The 18920-nt window shown below is 52.8% G+C and overlaps 6 protein-coding genes across 7 annotated transcripts; 3 read left to right on the top strand and 3 right to left on the bottom strand.

The window, feature by feature from the left end:
* Window positions 1-805: 805 nt before the first annotated feature.
* H257_01797 (hypothetical protein) lies at window positions 806-1165 on the top strand (the record flags this gene model as incomplete). The annotated part of the gene is made up of 2 exons (XM_009825170.1): window positions 806-853; window positions 902-1165. 2 exons carry the CDS (start codon window positions 806-808, stop codon window positions 1163-1165), a joined length of 312 nt encoding a protein of 103 aa, XP_009823472.1.
* A 523-nt stretch (window positions 1166-1688) lies between these two features.
* On the top strand, window positions 1689-9536 carry H257_01796. 2 transcript variants are annotated; one of them, XM_009825168.1, is made up of 10 exons: window positions 1689-2716; window positions 2783-3093; window positions 3453-4303; window positions 4654-4935; window positions 4991-5132; window positions 5217-5339; window positions 5403-5735; window positions 5825-6697; window positions 6755-7220; window positions 7553-9536. In XM_009825168.1, the coding sequence occupies exons 1-10, from the start codon at window positions 1714-1716 to the stop codon at window positions 9049-9051; spliced, it is 5883 nt and encodes a 1960-aa protein (XP_009823470.1). In that variant the 5' UTR covers window positions 1689-1713; the 3' UTR covers window positions 9052-9536. The 2 variants fall into 2 exon arrangements, with proteins under 2 accessions (XP_009823470.1, XP_009823471.1); XM_009825169.1 differs by lacking the exons at window positions 1689-2716; window positions 2783-3093 and having other exon boundaries at window positions 3425-4303.
* H257_01795 (hypothetical protein) lies at window positions 9027-11000 on the bottom strand. Its single transcript, XM_009825167.1, has 3 exons — window positions 9902-11000; window positions 9553-9858; window positions 9027-9463 (listed from the first exon to the last, which is right to left on the bottom strand). The coding sequence occupies exons 1-3, from the start codon at window positions 10904-10906 to the stop codon at window positions 9071-9073; spliced, it is 1704 nt and encodes a 567-aa protein (XP_009823469.1). The 5' UTR covers window positions 10907-11000; the 3' UTR covers window positions 9027-9070.
* A 2694-nt stretch (window positions 11001-13694) lies between these two features.
* H257_01794 (hypothetical protein) lies at window positions 13695-17172 on the bottom strand. Its single transcript, XM_009825166.1, has 4 exons — window positions 15591-17172; window positions 14803-15220; window positions 14319-14716; window positions 13695-14047 (listed from the first exon to the last, which is right to left on the bottom strand). Exons 1-4 carry the CDS (start codon window positions 17127-17129, stop codon window positions 13766-13768), a joined length of 2637 nt encoding a protein of 878 aa, XP_009823468.1. The 5' UTR covers window positions 17130-17172; the 3' UTR covers window positions 13695-13765.
* Window positions 17173-17665: 493 nt separating this feature from the next.
* Window positions 17666-18330, top strand: H257_01793 (hypothetical protein; the record flags this gene model as incomplete). Its single annotated transcript, XM_009825165.1, has 2 exons — window positions 17666-17969; window positions 18011-18330. 2 exons carry the CDS (start codon window positions 17666-17668, stop codon window positions 18328-18330), a joined length of 624 nt encoding a protein of 207 aa, XP_009823467.1.
* A 45-nt stretch (window positions 18331-18375) lies between these two features.
* H257_01792 (hypothetical protein) lies at window positions 18376-18864 on the bottom strand (the record flags this gene model as incomplete). Its single annotated transcript, XM_009825164.1, has 1 exon — window positions 18376-18864. The coding sequence occupies one exon, from the start codon at window positions 18862-18864 to the stop codon at window positions 18376-18378; it is 489 nt and encodes a 162-aa protein (XP_009823466.1).
* Between the last annotated feature and the right edge of the window lie 56 nt (window positions 18865-18920).

The raw sequence follows: 18920 nt of genomic DNA, 5'->3' as shown, positions 1-18920 counted from the left end.
CGTACAAACGTGCGTAGTTGACACAAGAGATCCACGCAGATGGCTCTGGTGACAGGGACATGGTGCATGTTGTGTCGAAAGACAAAAATTCAGGAATTAAGCTGTCTGAAATTTAGAAAACGTAACTAGTTATTGTGGCGTGTTTGCAGTGCCACATGTCTGAAGCAGACATTGTGGCGATTTAGCGGGAGTCACAGATCTGACCCGAAGGTAAGGAGGCCGTAAGAGATGATTTGGCTCGGTGTTACTCTTTCAAGTGATATTGTATGTCTGATCGTACGGGACTCGAACACGATGCATAACAACAGAGTTAGTGGCGTTGAGATAGTATTGCAGTGACTTCCCTTCATCAAGACAAACTTACCATACAGTGTCAGCTCGCATGAACCCAACGATCGTGTGGCAAGTTGCGTCCACGTGATGCAGTGCCACAGACCCTTTGGAAATCCTCGTCCACTAACCACGCCGACACACCTGCCTCCAGATGGGACACCAGAGGTCGTAAACTTCACCTGCACGCCACACCGCCATGACGACGATCTCCGAGAGAAACCCCCTCCAAGTGGATTCAGATAACGTATCAGTCATACTATGTGATCATTGTGTCATACTCGGAGTGTAGCCGCACCTGTTCAAGATTCAAAATTGTAGCCAAGGTATAATTCTCTAGCCAATCGAATGCCTAGTAGGTTAGATTGGACCAACTGATTGGCTAAACGTATTGAACGGAAAATTAAGGCACTTTTCCTGCAAGGGTGTCTCGAGCTAACCTCAATTTTTGTTCAACTTCAATCAGCACTCCATCATGACCGTCGTCAGCCTCGTAGCCGCCGTCATCTTTACGATCATCATGGTCATCGCCGTTGTCTTCTACATCAGCCTCGTCTTTGGCGCCCCGTAGAGTGCCTACGGCATGGGGGGAAGGTTCAATGGCCGGTTGTCCACGCCAGCCCGCCTCTGTTGCTTGTTGCTTAAAGTCCCCTTGTTGGTATTGATGGCGCTCGTGGTGCTCGCTCGAGCGGATGTGACCTTCCCCACCTTTTACTCGTCGTGGCTGATTTGGGTCGTTGTGGGGATTATGGGGCTCCCTCTGCTGATGAGCGTCATATCATGGCCAGCAGCTGGGATCGGTACATTTGGGCCCCTCATGTCGTTGCGTGCTTGATCTGCAGTCTTTGTGTTGCCTTGGACGCGTAATTAGCAGCCAATCTCGTTAACAGTGTAAAATCGAACTCAATTCATGACTTTGAGGACTCAAATTGACTTTTTGACCAGATGGTGAACAGACGCTCATTCCAGTGTGAATGTTGGTTACTTCTTGTCGACACCAGTCGAGCAGTCCTGGTTGTTCAAGCGCTGTCGTGACTCGAGTTATGCTCTATAAAAGGGTACGTACTACCACCCCAACTAGAACGACCGACTGCATGCCTTCAAGGCTGACCGAGCTGGTGGTTTTTGTGTCATAACGTACCCGATTTTTCCTCGGACTTTCTGTTGATAACCCACCAAGTAGTATAACAATATTGTTTAAAAACAACCTGGATACACAATTTTAATTCTATTTATCACAAGCGCTTTAGTATATCAAGATAATATTAATGGATTGTATTATATTACCACCATACTGCAGTTTTAATGTTATGATACCACCAAGCCAATAAATAAATAATGCGGCACAATCGGGTTGTTTGAATTTGGATCATCGACGACAGCATGGGATTTGCCCTCGACTTGATTGAAGATGCCTTCGGAAGCATTGCTCCATCGACAACGCCTAAGAAGCGACCGCTGAACATTCGTCCGTCGAAGAATGCACTCTTCCACTTCGACATGGTCCGTCCCTTCGTGTACTCGCAGGAAGAACCGCCCGCGGCGTCCTTTCTTCGGTACGACTTGGTCGCATCCAATGGAAACGAGAAAATCGCAGCGCCTGTCGTCAAGACCGTGAGTCCCGAGTGGCTTGTCAGTGTCTGCGAACAGCACACGTTGCTGCATGACTCGCCCATTCCAGGCTCGGAATTGGCGTCGTCTATCGTGGAATCGCTCAAGAAGGACGACGCCGAATCAATGTTGTTCAACCTGTTGGGCTTTGACGGCATCGAACTCATCCAAGAGATCTTGTCTGCTCGCGCGTCCATTCAAGCATTCACGACACGACAACTCACCCGCGCCGCGGCCGTGGCATCCGCGACGACTCCTCCTCGATCCCCGTCGAACAAGGCTAAGAAGGCATCATCCGTGAGCATCTCAAGCGAATTGGACCAATACGTGTCCAAGCACCAGCGGAAAGAAGCCCGTCGGAACCAGCGCCGCCAAGGGGATGTTGCGGCAGACGACGAGCAGAATTGGCTGGAGGCCGCGGGGTACGACATGGACGTCATCCAAGCCCTGCGAGAGAGCAACATCGACCGCAAGGCCAACACGTCCACATCCCTTTTAAAGGAGCAGTTCGGCAACATGGAGTACGACACGAGCATGATCATGTCGGGGTTGCCGGCGGGCGCGGTCAAGACGGTCGAAAAGGGCTACGAAAAGGTATTTATTCCTGCCAAAGTTCAAAAGGCGCTGGCGCAAGACGAGCTCGTGCCCATCTCGCGCATGGATCCGTTCACGTACAGCGTGTTTGAAGGCATCACGCACTTCAATCGGCTCCAGTCCAAGTTGTTCGAGGCAGCGTACACGTCCAACCAAAACCTGCTCGTGTGTGCGCCCACGGGTACATACATGCCACCGCCGCTTCATGATGTGTCCACACAATAATGTTGACATGTGCAAAACACAGGGGCGGGCAAAACCAACGTCGCGATGATGACCATCCTGCGGGAAGTCAAGGCCCAGCGGAACCCGACCAGCGGCCGCGTGGACGCCGGCACGATGAAGATCATCTACGTGGCGCCCATGAAAGCGCTGGCGCAGGAAGTGGTCACGCGCTTCTCGAAACGGCTGCGGTCGCTGCACATCAAAGTGGCCGAGTTGACAGGAGACATGCAAATGACCAAGGCGCAGATCGACGAAACGCACGTGATTGTTACCACGCCTGAAAAGTGGGACGTCATCACACGCAAGACGCACGAGCAGGCGCTGTTGACCCAGGTACTACTACGACCTACTAACTACTACGACCTACTACCTACTAAACTGACCAACCAACAAACACCCACATATTGTCTTCATTTTACCCAAAATTAGGACTTTTGTGCTGATTCTTTGCCAAATCTATCATCGATCGATTCTTGACTTTTGTATATAAAGATCGTCACACTAATTTCAGTCACACACTAGTTGGATGTTGAATATTGGTCGAAGAGTGGATTTGATTGGCCACTTGATTCGTGTTGTGGGTTTTGATTGGTCGTATATCGATTGTCGGCCGATTTGGTTTTCTGCTCTCTCCAATTTCGAATCGACTTGACAATATGAAGGTGCTAACTTTGTTGACGATATACATATAGGTCAAGCTCCTCATCATCGACGAAGTCCACTTGCTCGCCGACGAGCGCGGGCCTGTGATTGAAACCATCGTCGCGCGTACCTTGCGCCGCGTCGAGTCGACGCAAACGATGATCCGAATCGTGGGTCTGTCGGCCACTTTGCCCAACTACAAGGACGTGGCCGAGTTTTTGCGCGTGTCGTTTCCCCCGCATGAACCGAGCGGCGGCGGTTTGTTCTACTTTGACGCGTCATACCGTCCCGTGCCGCTGGAGCAGACGTTTGTGGGCATCACCGACAAGGGCCGAACCAAGCAGATGGCGGCGATGAACTTGCTCGCGTACGAATACGCGATCGACAACATCACCCGTGGCCACCAAGTGATGATCTTTGTCCACTCGCGCAAAGAAACGGCGCTCACGATTCGCGCGGTGCTGGATTTGGCGGCCAAGCACGGCACGATCGACATGTTCGCGCCCGCCGACGCCCCAATAAACGAGTCCACGGCCAATACCCTCGACATGCACCTAACCAAGAGCCGCAACGCCGATGTCAAGGAGTTTGCACCGAGTGGGTGCGGCATCCACCACGCCGGCATGCTCCGCAGCGACCGCAACCTGACCGAACAACTGTTTGAAAACGGACAGATCAAACTGCTGTGCTGCACGGCCACGCTGGCGTGGGGCGTCAACCTGCCGGCGCACGCGGTGCTCATCAAAGGCACGCAGATTTACAACGCCGAAAAGGGGTGCATGGTGCCGCTGAGCATGTTAGACGTGATGCAGATCTTTGGGCGCGCGGGGCGGCCGCAGTACGACACGTCGGGCGAGGCCACGATTGTCACCACGCACGACCAGCTGGACCATTACCTTCGGTACGTACACACGCCTTGTATGAAATGATTTTTGTTTGTGTGTTAAAATTATTATAAAAAAATTCTTGTAAAATCATTATTTATTTATATATAATATATATATAAAGTTTATCAGAGCTCTTCCTATTTATTTTAATATTTAATAGATTATTAAATTGATCTTTTTTTGCTTTTTTAGCAGCAACAATGGTTACAGCTGGCGTATATGTTGTTAAATATAAATACTTTAATTTTTATACCTCATTCTATTTTATTTTAAATTTAATTATACCCACGTTTCAAGGTTTATTTTTTAATAATTTTTTAAATAAAAATGGTTTTTTGGGTGTTGACACACGGGGACGTGGTAGTGCGTTGGCAAACCAAGCGCCGATTGAATCGGCGTTGATCAAGACATTGCCAGACCATTTGAACGCTGAAATCGTGTCGGGCACCGTGGCCAACCTGCCCGAAGCGCTCGCGTGGCTCAGTTATACGTACTTGTTTGTGCGAATGATGAAGAACCCCATGGCGTACGGAATGTCGTACGACGAGAGAGCGAACGACCCGATGCTCGTGAACAAGCGGACCGAGTTGCTCAAGCAGGCCATTCAGACCCTCGAAGACGCGCGCATGATTAAGTTTGACCACCGGTGGGGAGTTCCCATATGCTGCGTTGAAGTTTGTCATGAGGCGTATATGTGACAGGCGAGGCGACTTTGCAGTGACCAACTTGGGCCGCGTGGCCAGCCACTATTACATTACCCATGGCACGATTGAAACGTTCAATGAAATGCTCAACCAGCACATGGAAGACGAAGACGTGCTGCACGTGATTTGCTCGTCTGCGGTACAGTGCATGCCTTCATTATCAGTGGCCTCTTGTGGTCGGTGGAATTGCATCAACTGGTGACCATTGGGGGGGGCAATGTAGGAATTTGAACAAGTGCAAGTGCGGGAAGACGAGACCGTCGAGTTGGAACGAGTCAAGAAATCGTGCAAATTGCCCATCAAGGGCGAAAACGCATCGTCGGGCAAGGCCAACATCTTGTTGCAAGTACGATGTCAACATGAATGCTAGTGGTGGTTGCTAGTAGGAAGGCTCATGGCTTGTCGTTAGGCGTACATCTCCAACACGTCGTCGAGATTGACGAATTTCACGCTCATTTCCGACACGAATTACGTGGCTCAGAACGGATCCCGCGTCACGCGAGCGTTGTTTGACATTTGCTTGAAAAAGGGGTGGCCCGTCGCTGCGGAAAAGGTGCTCAACGTGGCCAAGTCGATCGACCACCGCATGTGGTGGACGCAGTCGCCGCTTCGGCGGTTCCTGCACGTGCTGCCATTCGACGCGGTCGCGCGGCTCGAGGAGCGCTACGACATTGACACGCTCTTCACGCTCAGCGTCGACGAGATCGGCGTCGCGGTGCACAGCCCCCGTGTGGCCGAAAAGGTAGGATCCCTGCCCCATACAATCTACCCATGTCTCTCTCTCCGTCCATCCATCCGTTGATTGTATTACTAACTACTACTTGGGGGTAGATTGTGCAACATATGAAGTACCTTCCGTACTTGTTGGTGGACGTGCATGTACAGCCGCTCACGCAAGGCATTCTCAAAGTCTCGGTGGACGTGCGGTGCGATTTTGAATGGAACGACCTGTACCATGGGTCGGTGGAAGCGTGGTGGATGTGGGTCGAAGACGATCACGCCATGTACCACGCAGAACACGTGCTCATCCACAAGGCGCAGCGCCTCGACGTGATCCAGTGCACGTTTCACGTCCCCGTCTTCCAACGCACCACGCCCGACTACACGCTGCGCCTGCTCTCGGATCGGTGGGTCGGCGTCGACAGCTGCCATCCCGTGGACATTCCCCTAGTGTCAGAGGACACGCCGCCCGAGCCCGTCTACTACACGCCGTTGCTCCGCCTGCATCCGTTGCCCGTGTCGGCGTTGCACCAGCCCGCGTTTGAAGACTTGTACTCGTTTCAGTTTTTCAACCCGATCCAGACCCAGTTGTTCCACACCATGTACCACACGGACGGAAACGTCCTCGTGGGCGCCCCCACCGGCAGCGGCAAGACCATCGTCGCAGAGTTGGCCATGCTTCGTCTGTGGAATGTTCAAGAACGACACAACATCGTCGTGTACGTGGCGCCGCTCAAGGCGCTGGCTCACGAACGGGTCAAGGACTGGACGCGCAAGTTTGAGCGCACAATGGGCAAGCGGGTGGTGGAGCTCACGGGGGACACGACCGTGGAGGCGCGCGTGTTGAAGCAAGCGTCGATCATCGTCACAACGCCGGAAAAGTGGGACCTCGTCACACGGACCATCCATGCGACATCGTTTGTGCACATGGTGCGCTTGGTCTTGCTGGACGAAGTGCACTTGCTCGGCGAAGATCGCGGCCCGGTACCCTCTAGCCAATCCAATACCGAGTAGGTGGTGATGACACTTGTCTGCGTGTAGGTGCTGGAAGCCATCGTGTCGCGCATGCGGATGCTTCGCCACGCCATTCGCCTCGTGGGGCTGAGTACGGCGCTGGCGAACGCCGTGGACGTGGGCAAGTGGATGGGCATTGCCGACCCCGCCCACGGCATCTTTAACTTTCGCGCGTCCGTGCGCCCGATCGCTATGGACGTGCATATCCAGGGGTTCGCGGGGCGGCACTACGTCCCCCGCATGGCCGCCATGAACAAGCCCACATACCACGCGATCCAGTCGCACTCTCCCACCAAACCCGTGCTTGTGTTTGTGTCGTCGCGGAGCCAAACGCGGCTCTCGGCCATGGCGCTCATCTCGTTGGCGGCGTTGGCAGGGTCCCAAAAGCAATTTCTGTGGGAGGATGAAGACATTATGGCCACGTGGGTCGACCAAGTGCGAGATCCGGGGCTCAAGGACACGCTCGTGTTTGGGATTGGGCTGCATCATGCTGGTATGTATCTCTATATGGTGTAATATTATAAATATATAGTATTGTGTGTTGTACTCGTAATAATTACATCCAGGGGTTGGTGCCTGCGAAATATGATATATGTATTTCTAAGTTGACTGTTAAGTGGTATCTTTGTGAATATTCATTCGTTTTAGCCAAACGATACTAGTAGTATTCATTCTTTTTGCATCCAGTCATATTGCTTTGCTCGATTTCTTGGTGATTTCAACTATCCCCCCAAAATGGCAAATATGGGCGAAAAACCTAATATATATAATATATAAATTTATATATATCAAACGAAGGGCGATTACGATGGAATCACGATGTAGGGCTGGGCTCGCGCGACCGCGAGATTGTCGAGGAACTGTTCTTGAACAACAAGATCCAAGTAGTCATTTGCACGTCGACGTTGGCGTGGGGGGTGAACTTGCCGGCGCACTTGGTCGTGGTCAAAGGCACCGAGTACTACGACCCTAAGCAAGGCCGGTACGCCGACTTTCCCATGACCGACATTTTGCAAATGATTGGTCGGGCCGGACGGCCGCAATTCGACACGAGCGGCGTCGCGTGTGTGCTGGTGCAAGACGTCAAGCAAAACTTCATCAAGCGCTTCATCTACGAGCCACTGCCCGTGGAATCGTCTCTTCATTTGCATCTGGACAATACTCTCAACGCGGAAATCGCCAACGGCACCGTCCAGTCGGTGGGTGATGCCGTCAAGTATTTGTCGTGGACGTTTTTGTTTCAGCGGGTGCAAAAGAACCCGGCGTACTACCGCATCGACACGACAGTGGAAGACTTTTTCAAGAAATTGGTATCGGCCATCTTGACTCGCCTCGTGCAAACTCGATGCTGTACCCTTGCCAAGGGCGTGGTGCAGCCTACGGCGCTGGGTAAAATCGCCAGCGCGCAGTACTTGGAGTGCCGGTCCGTGCAGCACTTGCACGAGTCGCTGGAAGCGTTGCCAGGGGACGCCGACGGCGACTCGACGACGATCTCGTTGGTTCGCATCGTGTGCGGGTGCGTCGAGTTTGCCCAGTTGCCGATTCGGCCGCAGGAAGAGCGCGTGGTTGGGTCGTTGGCAGGGCAATGCCGGTACCAAGAACGGTCGTGGAAGTGGGACACGCACAGCTCCCAGTTGAAGTGTCTGCTGCTCCTTCAATTGCACTTGGGCCAAGTGCCGCTGCCGTCGAGCGACTTTTGGAACGATTTGCGGCTCGTACTGGACCACCTGCCTCGCGTCCTTGGCGCCATGATGGATCTCGCGGCTCTCCTCGGCCGTCCGTCCCTCGTCTTAGTGATCAACCAACTTGGCCAAGGGATTTTGTACGGCTACTGGCCGCATGCGCAGAGCTGGTGGCAGTTGCCGCACGTGACGTCGGATGAATTGGCACTATTCCCTCGCGAGTTTGACGGGTCAGTCGCCCAAGTCAAGCAAGCACTGCCACGCCGACTCTCGGACAAGCAACGCCAAGAGATTCTGGCTATCGTTGAGAAAATGCCCCAGTTGTCGTACACGACGACGACGACGCATGACACGAGCATCCATGTGCACATTCAAGTGCACAATGCCAAACTGCAGTCCATCCTCTCGAATCGGTGGACGAAACCGCGACCGCACATGTTGTACGTGTTGGTCGTGGACGATCACGACCAGTTAGTCACGATGGTGCACTTGCCCTATCGCAAAACCATCTCCCGCACGATCCCGTTGCCAAAGGCGGCAATGACTGCGGGAACCAACAACTATACGATTCGCATCGTGTCCAACTGCAGCATGGTGCACATTGTCAAGAGCCCATCGACTGACGAATCCTCCATATACTAACAGTAATATGGGTGTTTAACTAATTCAACACAAGACACCGAAAGCGCCGGTGCAGGTCGCTGTTGAGGCTGTCGTTGCGCTTCGTAAGGTCGTTCATGTACACGCTGTACTCTTGCACGGACGCGCTTCGCGTCGAGCGAAGGCACGTCTGTGAGTACCCCCGGATGCATGTGGTGGGGTACTTGTCCTGGGGGTGCGACATGTCTTCGACCACCACCCACGACACCATGTGGTCTTTGAACGGGTTTTGCTGGGGACACAGGGCGTCGTGGAGAACGTTGCGGCTCTGCAGCACTTGGCGGCCGGGCTCGACGTAGCGCTTGGCAATGTAATGGTGAGGAGTGTCCGTCGGCACTGAGTCGTTGTGTTGCAGCGCTTGGATAAAGCACGCATCGTCGTCGAGCATTTCCACCTAATATAGATATTGACCATATGGGGTTACGTTGTTGATGATGGAGGCTGCGATGACACGATATGGGGGGGGTGGAGTGGGGTGGGTACCTTGGTGCCGGAGCCTCGAGACGCCAGCAGGTGCCGCCACACAAGATCGGCCACATCCACCACCCGACCGTACACGACGCCAAACTTGATAGTTTCCAAAAATGAAATCTCGTCGTGATGCAACACCAGACCAAACGTGCCGTCGTGGTCGGCGGTCGGCAACTTGGCCACAAACGTATCTGCGAGCTGGTGGAATTGAGCATCCAGCATCGCGTGCACACTTTGGACGCGGGCGACGGGATGACGGGCCAGCGAATGCTGGGCATAGTACGCCTCTGACGGTCGTCCTCGCGGGTCAAAACACAGCTACGACATGCCATCAACACTCGATGAGGCGTTGTGGTCGTACCGGGACATCGTTGGCCGACGTCATCTTTCGCTTGAGGGACACGGCCAGATGCAGGTGTTCTTCCAGCGACCGATACAGATTCTGCTGCTCGGTTAAGCTGTCGCGCTTGTTGGCGGCCTCGGCGACGCAAATCTGCTGCCACATGGCGCCGCGCCCTTGACTGTGCCGCGCCTTTTTGTGGTGGTTGCTGTGGTCGGCTTTGAGTTTCTCCAGACGTTGCTCCAGAATCTGCGCTTCGTATTTGAGCGCATCCACCTGGGCCATTTTCTGCTTGCGGTACTTGGTCTTGCGCATGCGGTCCTTCTCCAGCCGCGTCGCGCGCTCGCCATCCTCGGGACAACATGGAGCGGTGCCTTCATCCGCGCCATCTTGTGTGTGGCCCCGGTGGTGGTGGTCGTCCGCCTCGGACCTGACGCTCGTGGCCACATTCGGTCGAGTGTTCTCGCTATAGACGTGGCCAGTCTCGGACACTGTGTCGTCGTCGTTCTCGCCGTGCGTACGTCCTAGGCCGTGCTCCACCTTGATCGTGTGTCCCTCCTTTGGGGTCTTCGTTCGACAGTTGCCCAATCCGCCTGAGATGGATGGGCGATCGGCGTTGACCCCCGCATTCTTGACTGTCAATACCACGCCATCTACGCACTTCTGGTGCATGTGCTTGATGGCCTTGTGTTTAGACGCAGCGTTTGTGTACGTTACGAACCCATATCCACAGGACGTGTGCTTCTTGTCGTCTACCATGACCTTGGCCTCGGCCACAGCGCCAAAGCGGTCGAACATGTCCTTTAGCCCCGCATCGTCCACACTCTTGCAGAGTCCGACGACGATTACCTTGTTCTGGTCGTCGTTGGAGGCCATCGATCGATCTTCGCAGCTTGGGTGGCGAGGAGGGAGCCGACGGTCTGGGTAGGGTGGAGGCAGATTCCTTGGCAACATCGAGGTTGAGGGCGCCGCACCAGAGGATATTGATAGCATCCGAAGCGGAGGCAGGGTGTACAATGAGCTCATGTTGTCGCCGCCACAGCCGTTGATGTTGGTGGACTTGATTGTGCAGAATGGTGGGGTGTATGCCACTGCTTGTTCCTGTCACGATAACACTTCTCCACCCACTTGCAGACTAAACAGCCGACGACGACGGACAGTGCACTCTCCGACCCACTCTCTTTACGATTTCATTTCAAGTCGTGTCCGAATACGTTTCAAAATAGACAACGTAATATTATGCTTGGGGCAATAATGGGTTTAAATACAATTCTTACTTCGTTTTCGTATTGATTACAACGATTTAGAGTGGTTTAGTCTTGTGATGGTAGATATCCGGTCACTAAAGCTGTAGTTAGCAAAATAAAAAAGACCAGGCAAATCAAGTATCCGGATAGTTCACCTAGGAGCAAACAGGGCACAATCATGGTCCTGGCGAAATGACTGCCCATGTCGGAATTAAGTACGATATGTACTTTCAGAGGTTATTCGCTAATATAGAGTCAATTAAGTGCGACTAAATGTTCAAGGTCGCCCGCCGATCAGATATTTGGGTGGCGCAATGTGATTGCTCAATAGGAGTAGTTGACGTTTGTCTTGGGGTGGGCGAGCACAGCCGAACGATGTCAACATATCGGGCCTGGCATGCAAATAACAATGGAGTTTCGTCATACTAGATGGAGCACGACGTTAGAGCAGGATGACAGGCGACACACGGACCGGAGTGCGCACGTTGACGTCGACGGTCGGTTGAATACGTAGTAAACCGGGGGTAATCGCCAACATGTGAGTATCATCTGAGCAAAACTTCGACAAGTAAGTACTTCGTACGAGGCGTACTTAACAAGGACAAAATAATTGGTGGTGATATTCATTGTTGTACTGTAGTAAGGACAACCCAACGGCGGATGGAAAGCAAAAATGAGGTGCCCGACGAACGCAATGGAGACACGCGACTCAACCTTGAATGACGTTTCACTCGGGAGCGCCTTCGTCGATTACGTTCGAAACTCAGTATATCAAGACAACAAGCACTTACTGTTAGTGGTACGCACGCGTGGTGGAAAAAGAACCAATTTCCTGTTAAGTACGCCTAGTACGAAGTACTTACTCACGTCGAAGTTTTGACTTGTTGTCGAAGTTTTGCTCGGATACTCACATGTTGGCCACTACCCAGTAAACCATGGTACATACTCGGAGTACATACGTAGTGCAGTACTAGCTAGTACTACTCCGAAGTACTAGTAGTAAGGTTGTGATGGCGTTGTCGACCATGTGGTCCATACCCGGATATTGACAACTGGGACACATGGAATATGGACGTTTACTCCAACGTGAGCTCTCATATGAGCTCTCATTGCCGGATCATGAAGTGCAACAAACATCGTGTGTGTTCGGCGATAAGTTACCAGGTAAATGCAGTCGAGACTGGATGCGTACAGAGCTTTCAATTGCGCCGTGGCAAGATCACAAGACAACGTGCTTCCTCGTCGCAATTACATGAGCAGGGGAGTCCTCAAAGATGTTGTTCGTCCGTTGCGCGGCAATTTTGAGTATCCGGATAATGGTGGGATGGAGCGGAGAGTATCCGGAATCCTCTGTTTTCAAGAGACATCATCGTAATCAGCCCGCCACCATCTGTCACGTACGCCTGTTGATTGCTCTGCAGTTGAACCCAAAAAGCAACTTCGGCCTAACGTTACCGTAACGTTAGCAACTAGTTGAACTCAAAAAGCAACTTCGGCCTAAGGTTACGGTAACGTTAGGCCGAAGTTGCTTTTTGGGTTCACAGTCAACTCAACTTTCACCTCGTCTGATTGGTACTCCGGTCAAGTAGTCTTGAAACTACAACGGCCCGTTTGGACGACTCAGACTCCTGCGCTTTCCGATCCACCAATCAGACAAGAAGTGAGCAGCGGCACCTTGTAGATCCAAACGTTCTTCACATGACGAACCCATGCACAGTAGAATGTAGTCACTTCCAGTATTGTGCTTTCGAGCGAACATTTGGATTTTGGCGTGAATTCCTAAAAAACCACGCGTCGTTCGTAAATCGATTCGATTGGCGCTTTCAAAATTGCCATGATTTGATTGGGTCAAACGACAGAAAAGACATTTCCAGGACAAAGCAGACGCACACCAACCGGCAAGACGACGGAGCGCACCATCGAGTCGGCAATCTCACAGCATGCAAGTCCGAACACAGTCATGCACTGTCTGTACGGCCACTTCTTCCTGGGGATGAAGCGTCGACAGCTTGCTGCTGTGTACGGAAAGAACGAGCAAACAATTTGGAACTGGATCACCAAGTACGATGCAACCGGGTGCTACTCGCGCAAAGTGTCCGTGGTCGCCTTGCGAGTGTGTCGATGGGACATCTGCGACGATCGCGTGTTCCAGGCTGGACTGTTGCTGTAGTCATGGCTCGTCGAATGCTGATTGAAGAATGGCGCGCAAAATGGACGTTCGATAGTATAAAGTCGTTAGCCAATCCCACCACCGAGCTTTCGTAAATTAAGCCAATCAGACCGGATCACTGGCGTCCAAATTTTTTGTATCAAATCGACAATATGAGCTTACTAGTAATACTATTGAAACGTTAGTATTACTACGTACTATACCTTGAGATTGTGTGGAGAGAATCCAAGGCTGTGATTGTTCAAGCGTCAAATAAACGTTAATACTGTGAAACCAAGTAAATGTTCACGCCCCTTCCTGTCCATGTCGACCCTGCTGTCCCCATTTTCACCTATTCCCCCCATTTCCCCCACATGGGGGGGTGGACGACCCCCCCATGTGTGTTGGTTCGCGAATTATGGGCAAGTCGAACGTTACATCAATCAACACGCTTCTAGTTCATGTAGACACTTGTCGGGAGATGAAGCCCTAGATAAAGCCCAATTGCTGCGCCGCGTGGTCGATTTGAGCGTGAATGTCTGGCAGCGGGCAGTTGTTGCGCACACTCGAGAGCTTGTCGGGGTCTTTCAGCTTGACGGCCATGTCGAGCGCCGCCGTCCACATCTGCAAGTGCACGAGCGTGTCGAACTTCTCGTCCGGTTGGGTGATGCGCGACGCATACGACTCGGCCTGGCCCTTCTCGCCTTGGTGTAAGCACGCAATTGCAAACGCTTTGAACCCACAAGGCGGCGTCTTCTTTTCGTTGGAAAACTGCGCATCCAACCACCACATTGTGTTAACCCTCTCTCAATATATATTGTCGATTTGATACAAATTTGGGGTTATCAATCGAACCGCGCCGACCAAACCGATCCACAATCGATATGATTGGTTGAATTTCATTGAGAAATGGGTTTTGATTGGCTAATAATGTTGAGATCATCTGAGGTAGCCAATCAAATCGATTTAAATTCCAACGAGAAACCACACCACAACACGAAATTTCACTCGAAAGCACAATATATAATATATATATATGTACCTTGTGCAATGTGTCCCACTGCAATGTCTCGGCCAATGCCTTGATCTTGACGCGGTAGAACCGCTTCTCGGGCACTTTAAACTTCTTGGCGATCGCCGCCGCCACCTGCAGCGACTTGGGCTCGCGCGCCGCGTCCATGCACAGGTGCCGGATCGTGTCGCTCAAGGACATGCCCACGTACACGACATTCGGCCCGCCGGTCGCCTTGTCGTCCAACTTGCGCTGCTCCATGAGCAACTCCATGTGTTCCTCCGTGAGCTTGGCGTTAATCGGGAGCTTGGCGCTGTTGTATTTGGCCATGGCGTCCTTGAGCTTTTTCAGCTTTCCGTCCGTGTTGCGCTCTGTGAACGACGTCAGCACGTCGTGATTCGCCGACGACACTTCGTGCCAAATATTGTCTAGGCAAATACCACATATATATCAACAACCAATCAAAAACCATCCTGTTTCTGGCTGTTGTAGCACACGAGCCACGTCATATTACCGAGTTTGGAGCTGTCGGCGTGCGTGGCAATGTAAAACATTGCGAGCAGGTGAATCGCCTCGGCATACTGCGGCTCGCTGTGGAGCACGCGGCGGACGTCGTCGGGCGGCATTGTGCGCTCCATGTGGAACAGCGTCAGGTAGATCAGATCCGTGTGACTCGACTCGAGCGATTTGCGCAGCGCCAGTTCGAACTCGCCCATGGACAGCAGCAGCGGCACCTGGTCGGAAGCGTTCTCTTCCAGGTCGAGCAACATGGTCGCGAGCCGATGGCGACCCGCGCGCTCGGCGCAACTCGCAATTTCTGAGTACGAGACCAACGTGGCGTCCTTGAGCTTCTTGCGCACCATCGACACGATTGCTTCGTCCGTCATGGGAGGTCCTCCCCCAGGTGTAGCGCTTTCAAACGACGATTTCACCTACAACAACGCATATTGCAATCTCCGCGTTTTGTCCCTGTCTTTTTTAGAATATATATATATATATATATTATCAAATGCGATTCGAAACTGGAGCAGCCGCCGTCAGCAGAATCGAGTGTCTCAAGAGAATCGAATCAAAAATCATCCGAGCCAATCAAATAACCACGTTCTAGTGAATTTCTGCCAATCCAAACGTTTGTCCCTCCACATGGGGCAAAACCACATTTTTATTTATATACTTATTTTTGTATGGGATAGTTTGTACAAGCTTTAATTAGATCAAATATGGATTCGAATGCAAGTATTTGGCCACATACGACTCACTCACACAAGTAATGCACTATATATATATATATATGCGTCGTACCTTTTCGCACGCCCAATGCACGAGCACGCGGTCCGACGTGATCTTCATGTAGTCGCAGATTTTGAGCGCAAGGAAATGATGGCGCATCGCGACCAAGCGCGACACGACCACCTCGCACGACAGCCGGTCAAACTGCGCCAGCGTCAGCGGCAGCCCAATCGCCGGCTTGCGAAGGGCGTTGAGTACGCGGAGCTTGCGGCACATGTCCACGTAAAACTCCGAGTCGTAGTTGGAACTGGCGGCGGCGTCCGAGTTGTCAAAGAAGCACTTGCCGTACGACGCCGCGCGCAGCAGCGAGCTCTGGGCGGTGTAGTCGAACTCGTGACCTGCCGCCGTGATGCAGTCGGTGATGGCTTGTTCCAGCGTATGCTGGGTCTGGATGGACCGGATGTTTTCGTCTGCTTTGGCGTCCCCCGAATCGAACGCGTCGAGGGCGTCCAGGAGCATGGCCGCCGGCGCCGTGCTGCCGATGCGCTTGATGTCCTCTGTGGCCCGGGGCACGCGCATGAGCACTTGGTGGGAGTTGGAGCTGTAGATGCGGCAGCAGTCCACCTCCTGGCTCAGCACCACGGGGCCGTCGTCGCACGGGAACTTGAGCCACGACCCTAGCGGCCCCACCATGATCACCCCCACGCTCTGCCAGTACAGCAGCACCGAGTCCTCGCCGCACCAGAGCATCGCGGCAGGGCTTGCCTTGCTCTGCGTGTCGAACGCCAGGATCTTCTTGTCGAACGTCGTGTTCAGAACCGTGAGGGTGCCGTCCTGGGAGAAGACGGCCATGAACGTGCCGTTGGGGGCGATGGCGATCTTGCTGATCGGCGCCTTGATTGAGCTCTGCAGCTGCATGTCCATCACTTTGTTGGCCTCACCGGACGACGCGCCCTTGCTCACGATCACCAGCGAGTTCGACGACGTCCCGAGGAAGATCTCGGGCATACCAGACTTGACGAACCGTGGGTCTAGCACCGCCATGCACGTGGGAGGGTTGGTCGGACTCACGCCCGTGTCGGTGATGCAGTACACCCGCGGCTTGACCGAATCGATGTCGAGTGCTTGCGCGATCATAAAGTTGTCCAGGAGCGCCACGAGCCCGCCGCCCCACGACTCGAACGAGATCACTTTGAACCGAGAGTCTGCGGGAAACAGCGCGAACGATGTCTCGACGGACCCCATGATGCTGTAGCTGACGCAGTCGCCGTCGTCAAACACGCACATCAACCGCATCTCGTCAGTCCAGAACATGCCGAACAACGTCTTCTTCTTCGTGTCGTACGACGAGAAACTAATGGACGCCAATTTGGCCCCGCATGCGTTGAAAATGTACAGCGTGCGAGACAGCGACCCCTTCGAGTCCATCTTGACCAAGCGGGACGGGTCGCGGATCATTGCAATCGGACCGCCGAATTGCGCTGGGACGACGAGAAACTCCTTCAAGTCACCAAGGGACGCCACCTCTTCCTTCCACGACGGCGCCATCTCGAACAGCCGATGCTTCTGGTACTGAGCCTTCCCCAGCGCATGCCACTCGGACGGATCCATGTCGTGCAGCGCAGTCACTTGCTTTGAAGAATGCCAACTGAGGTTGATCTCTGAGTGGTCAAAATTTGGGACTTGGTTGATTTGCATTGGTCCAATACAAAATCGGTCACTCAACCCCAAAACTGGACGGTAGGTACGGCGTCGAATCACTTCAAGTGACTGGACGACCATCATTTCCATCATTTCTGTAACCGGAAGTCTGTTTTCAATCGAAGTAACGTTATTTGCGAGTTTTCGTAAGAGCTTTTCAGTTAAGATTCAACTTGTGGAAATGAACTGAAAACCAAGCAATTTAAACTTTCGGGCAACTTTCGGAAAGGTTTTGAGTTAACTCCTAGATTATCCGGATTACGTTACTGGTCAAAAATCTCCTTCGCAATAGAGAGCTGGTGTCCCTTATTGCCTGCGTAATGCAGCAGTGCCATGGTGATTTCGACATGTTTCTCACCGTAATTCAAGGCTTAATGGTATCCAAATTCATGAGACTGAGGCCCGAGAAGCCAATAGTCTTGTACAACAACAATTTCGACCATGACATGCACAACGACACGGCAGTGCACAAGTTCCGGTTCACAATCGACCAACTCCGCGTGCTCGCTGTGGCTCTACGACTGCCAGCCTTTATCAGTACACCGAGCTCCGATCAAGTGGTGTCGCTCGAGGCACTTGCAATCTTGTGTCGACGCCTGACTGAGCCCTGTCGACTTTTCACCATTGCAGATGAATTCGGGCGTTCCGTCGAGGCCTGCAGCCGCATCGTCCGCGCAACCGCAACTTCTCTGTACAAGACTTGGAGCGATGTGATCCTCTTTCACGAAGCCTTGCTCATAGACCGAGTTGGTACGTGTTAACACGTATTTCTGTTGTAAGTATGTCAGTAGAAATCTATTCCGGTGCGATCGAGTCGAAGAGTGGCCTCAGAGGGTTGCACACCTGTGTTGCGTTCATTGATGGGGCGAAGCAGTACATCAGCCGTCCGTCGGCGCGAGCAGAAGGTCAAGAGCAGGTGAACCTTCAACGTTCGGTGTACAACGGTCACCCCCGTCGCCATTGTCTGAACTGGCAAGGCATCACCGCTCCTGACGGCATCATCATCAGCATGTATGGGCCGGTAGAGGGGCGACGCCATGATTCCACTATGCTCTCCGTGAGCCGCATACTGGACAGGATGAAGGAAGACGGGGTTCTGTCACGCTACTGATTGTATGGCGACCCAGCATATGGATGCCGCCAGTGCCTATCCTGATCATTTTCCTGCGCTATTACGTTGTTGCGCAGCAAGCTGCTCATCATGGCGATTAGCTTGTTCACGATCATATTGTAAACGCTGCGCCTCACGCCGCTCCTTGTTCTCAATGCCTTCACGAATGATGCCCATAAGGCTCGCAATATCGAGGGTAGGAGCTGGTTTCTTCGACTTCTTGCTCTGCTTGATCGGAGTGATCTCAGCGTCCTCGATCTTCTTGGCAGACGTTTCAAGCTCTGCCATGGCCAATTGGCGCATGACCAATCCCGAATTCTCGACGCCTTCCAGTTTCCGCTTCGCAGCATCCTTGCGCGCGGCTTCGTTCTTGGCAAAATCGTCCATGCGCAACTTGATGTCTGTCAGGAGCTGGTCGTGTTCAGAGTACTCCTCGGTTGTCCCCGACTTGCGCAACGACGCACTCTCCCCCGTCTCGTGCTTTGCCAACAGGTATTCGAACCTGGTATTTAGCGCCCCCGGCTTCTTTACCATTGAAAATCCAGGCATGCGCTTCAACTCTGTCGCAACATCGCCAGATCGTCATCACC

Source organism: Aphanomyces astaci (assembly GCF_000520075.1).
Source record: "Aphanomyces astaci strain APO3 unplaced genomic scaffold supercont1.3, whole genome shotgun sequence".
In the NCBI taxonomy this organism is placed as follows: Eukaryota; Oomycota; class Saprolegniomycetes; order Saprolegniales; family Verrucalvaceae; genus Aphanomyces; species Aphanomyces astaci.
The sequence above is the reverse complement of the archived record's forward strand: the minus strand, read 5'-3'. Positions and strand labels throughout refer to the sequence as shown.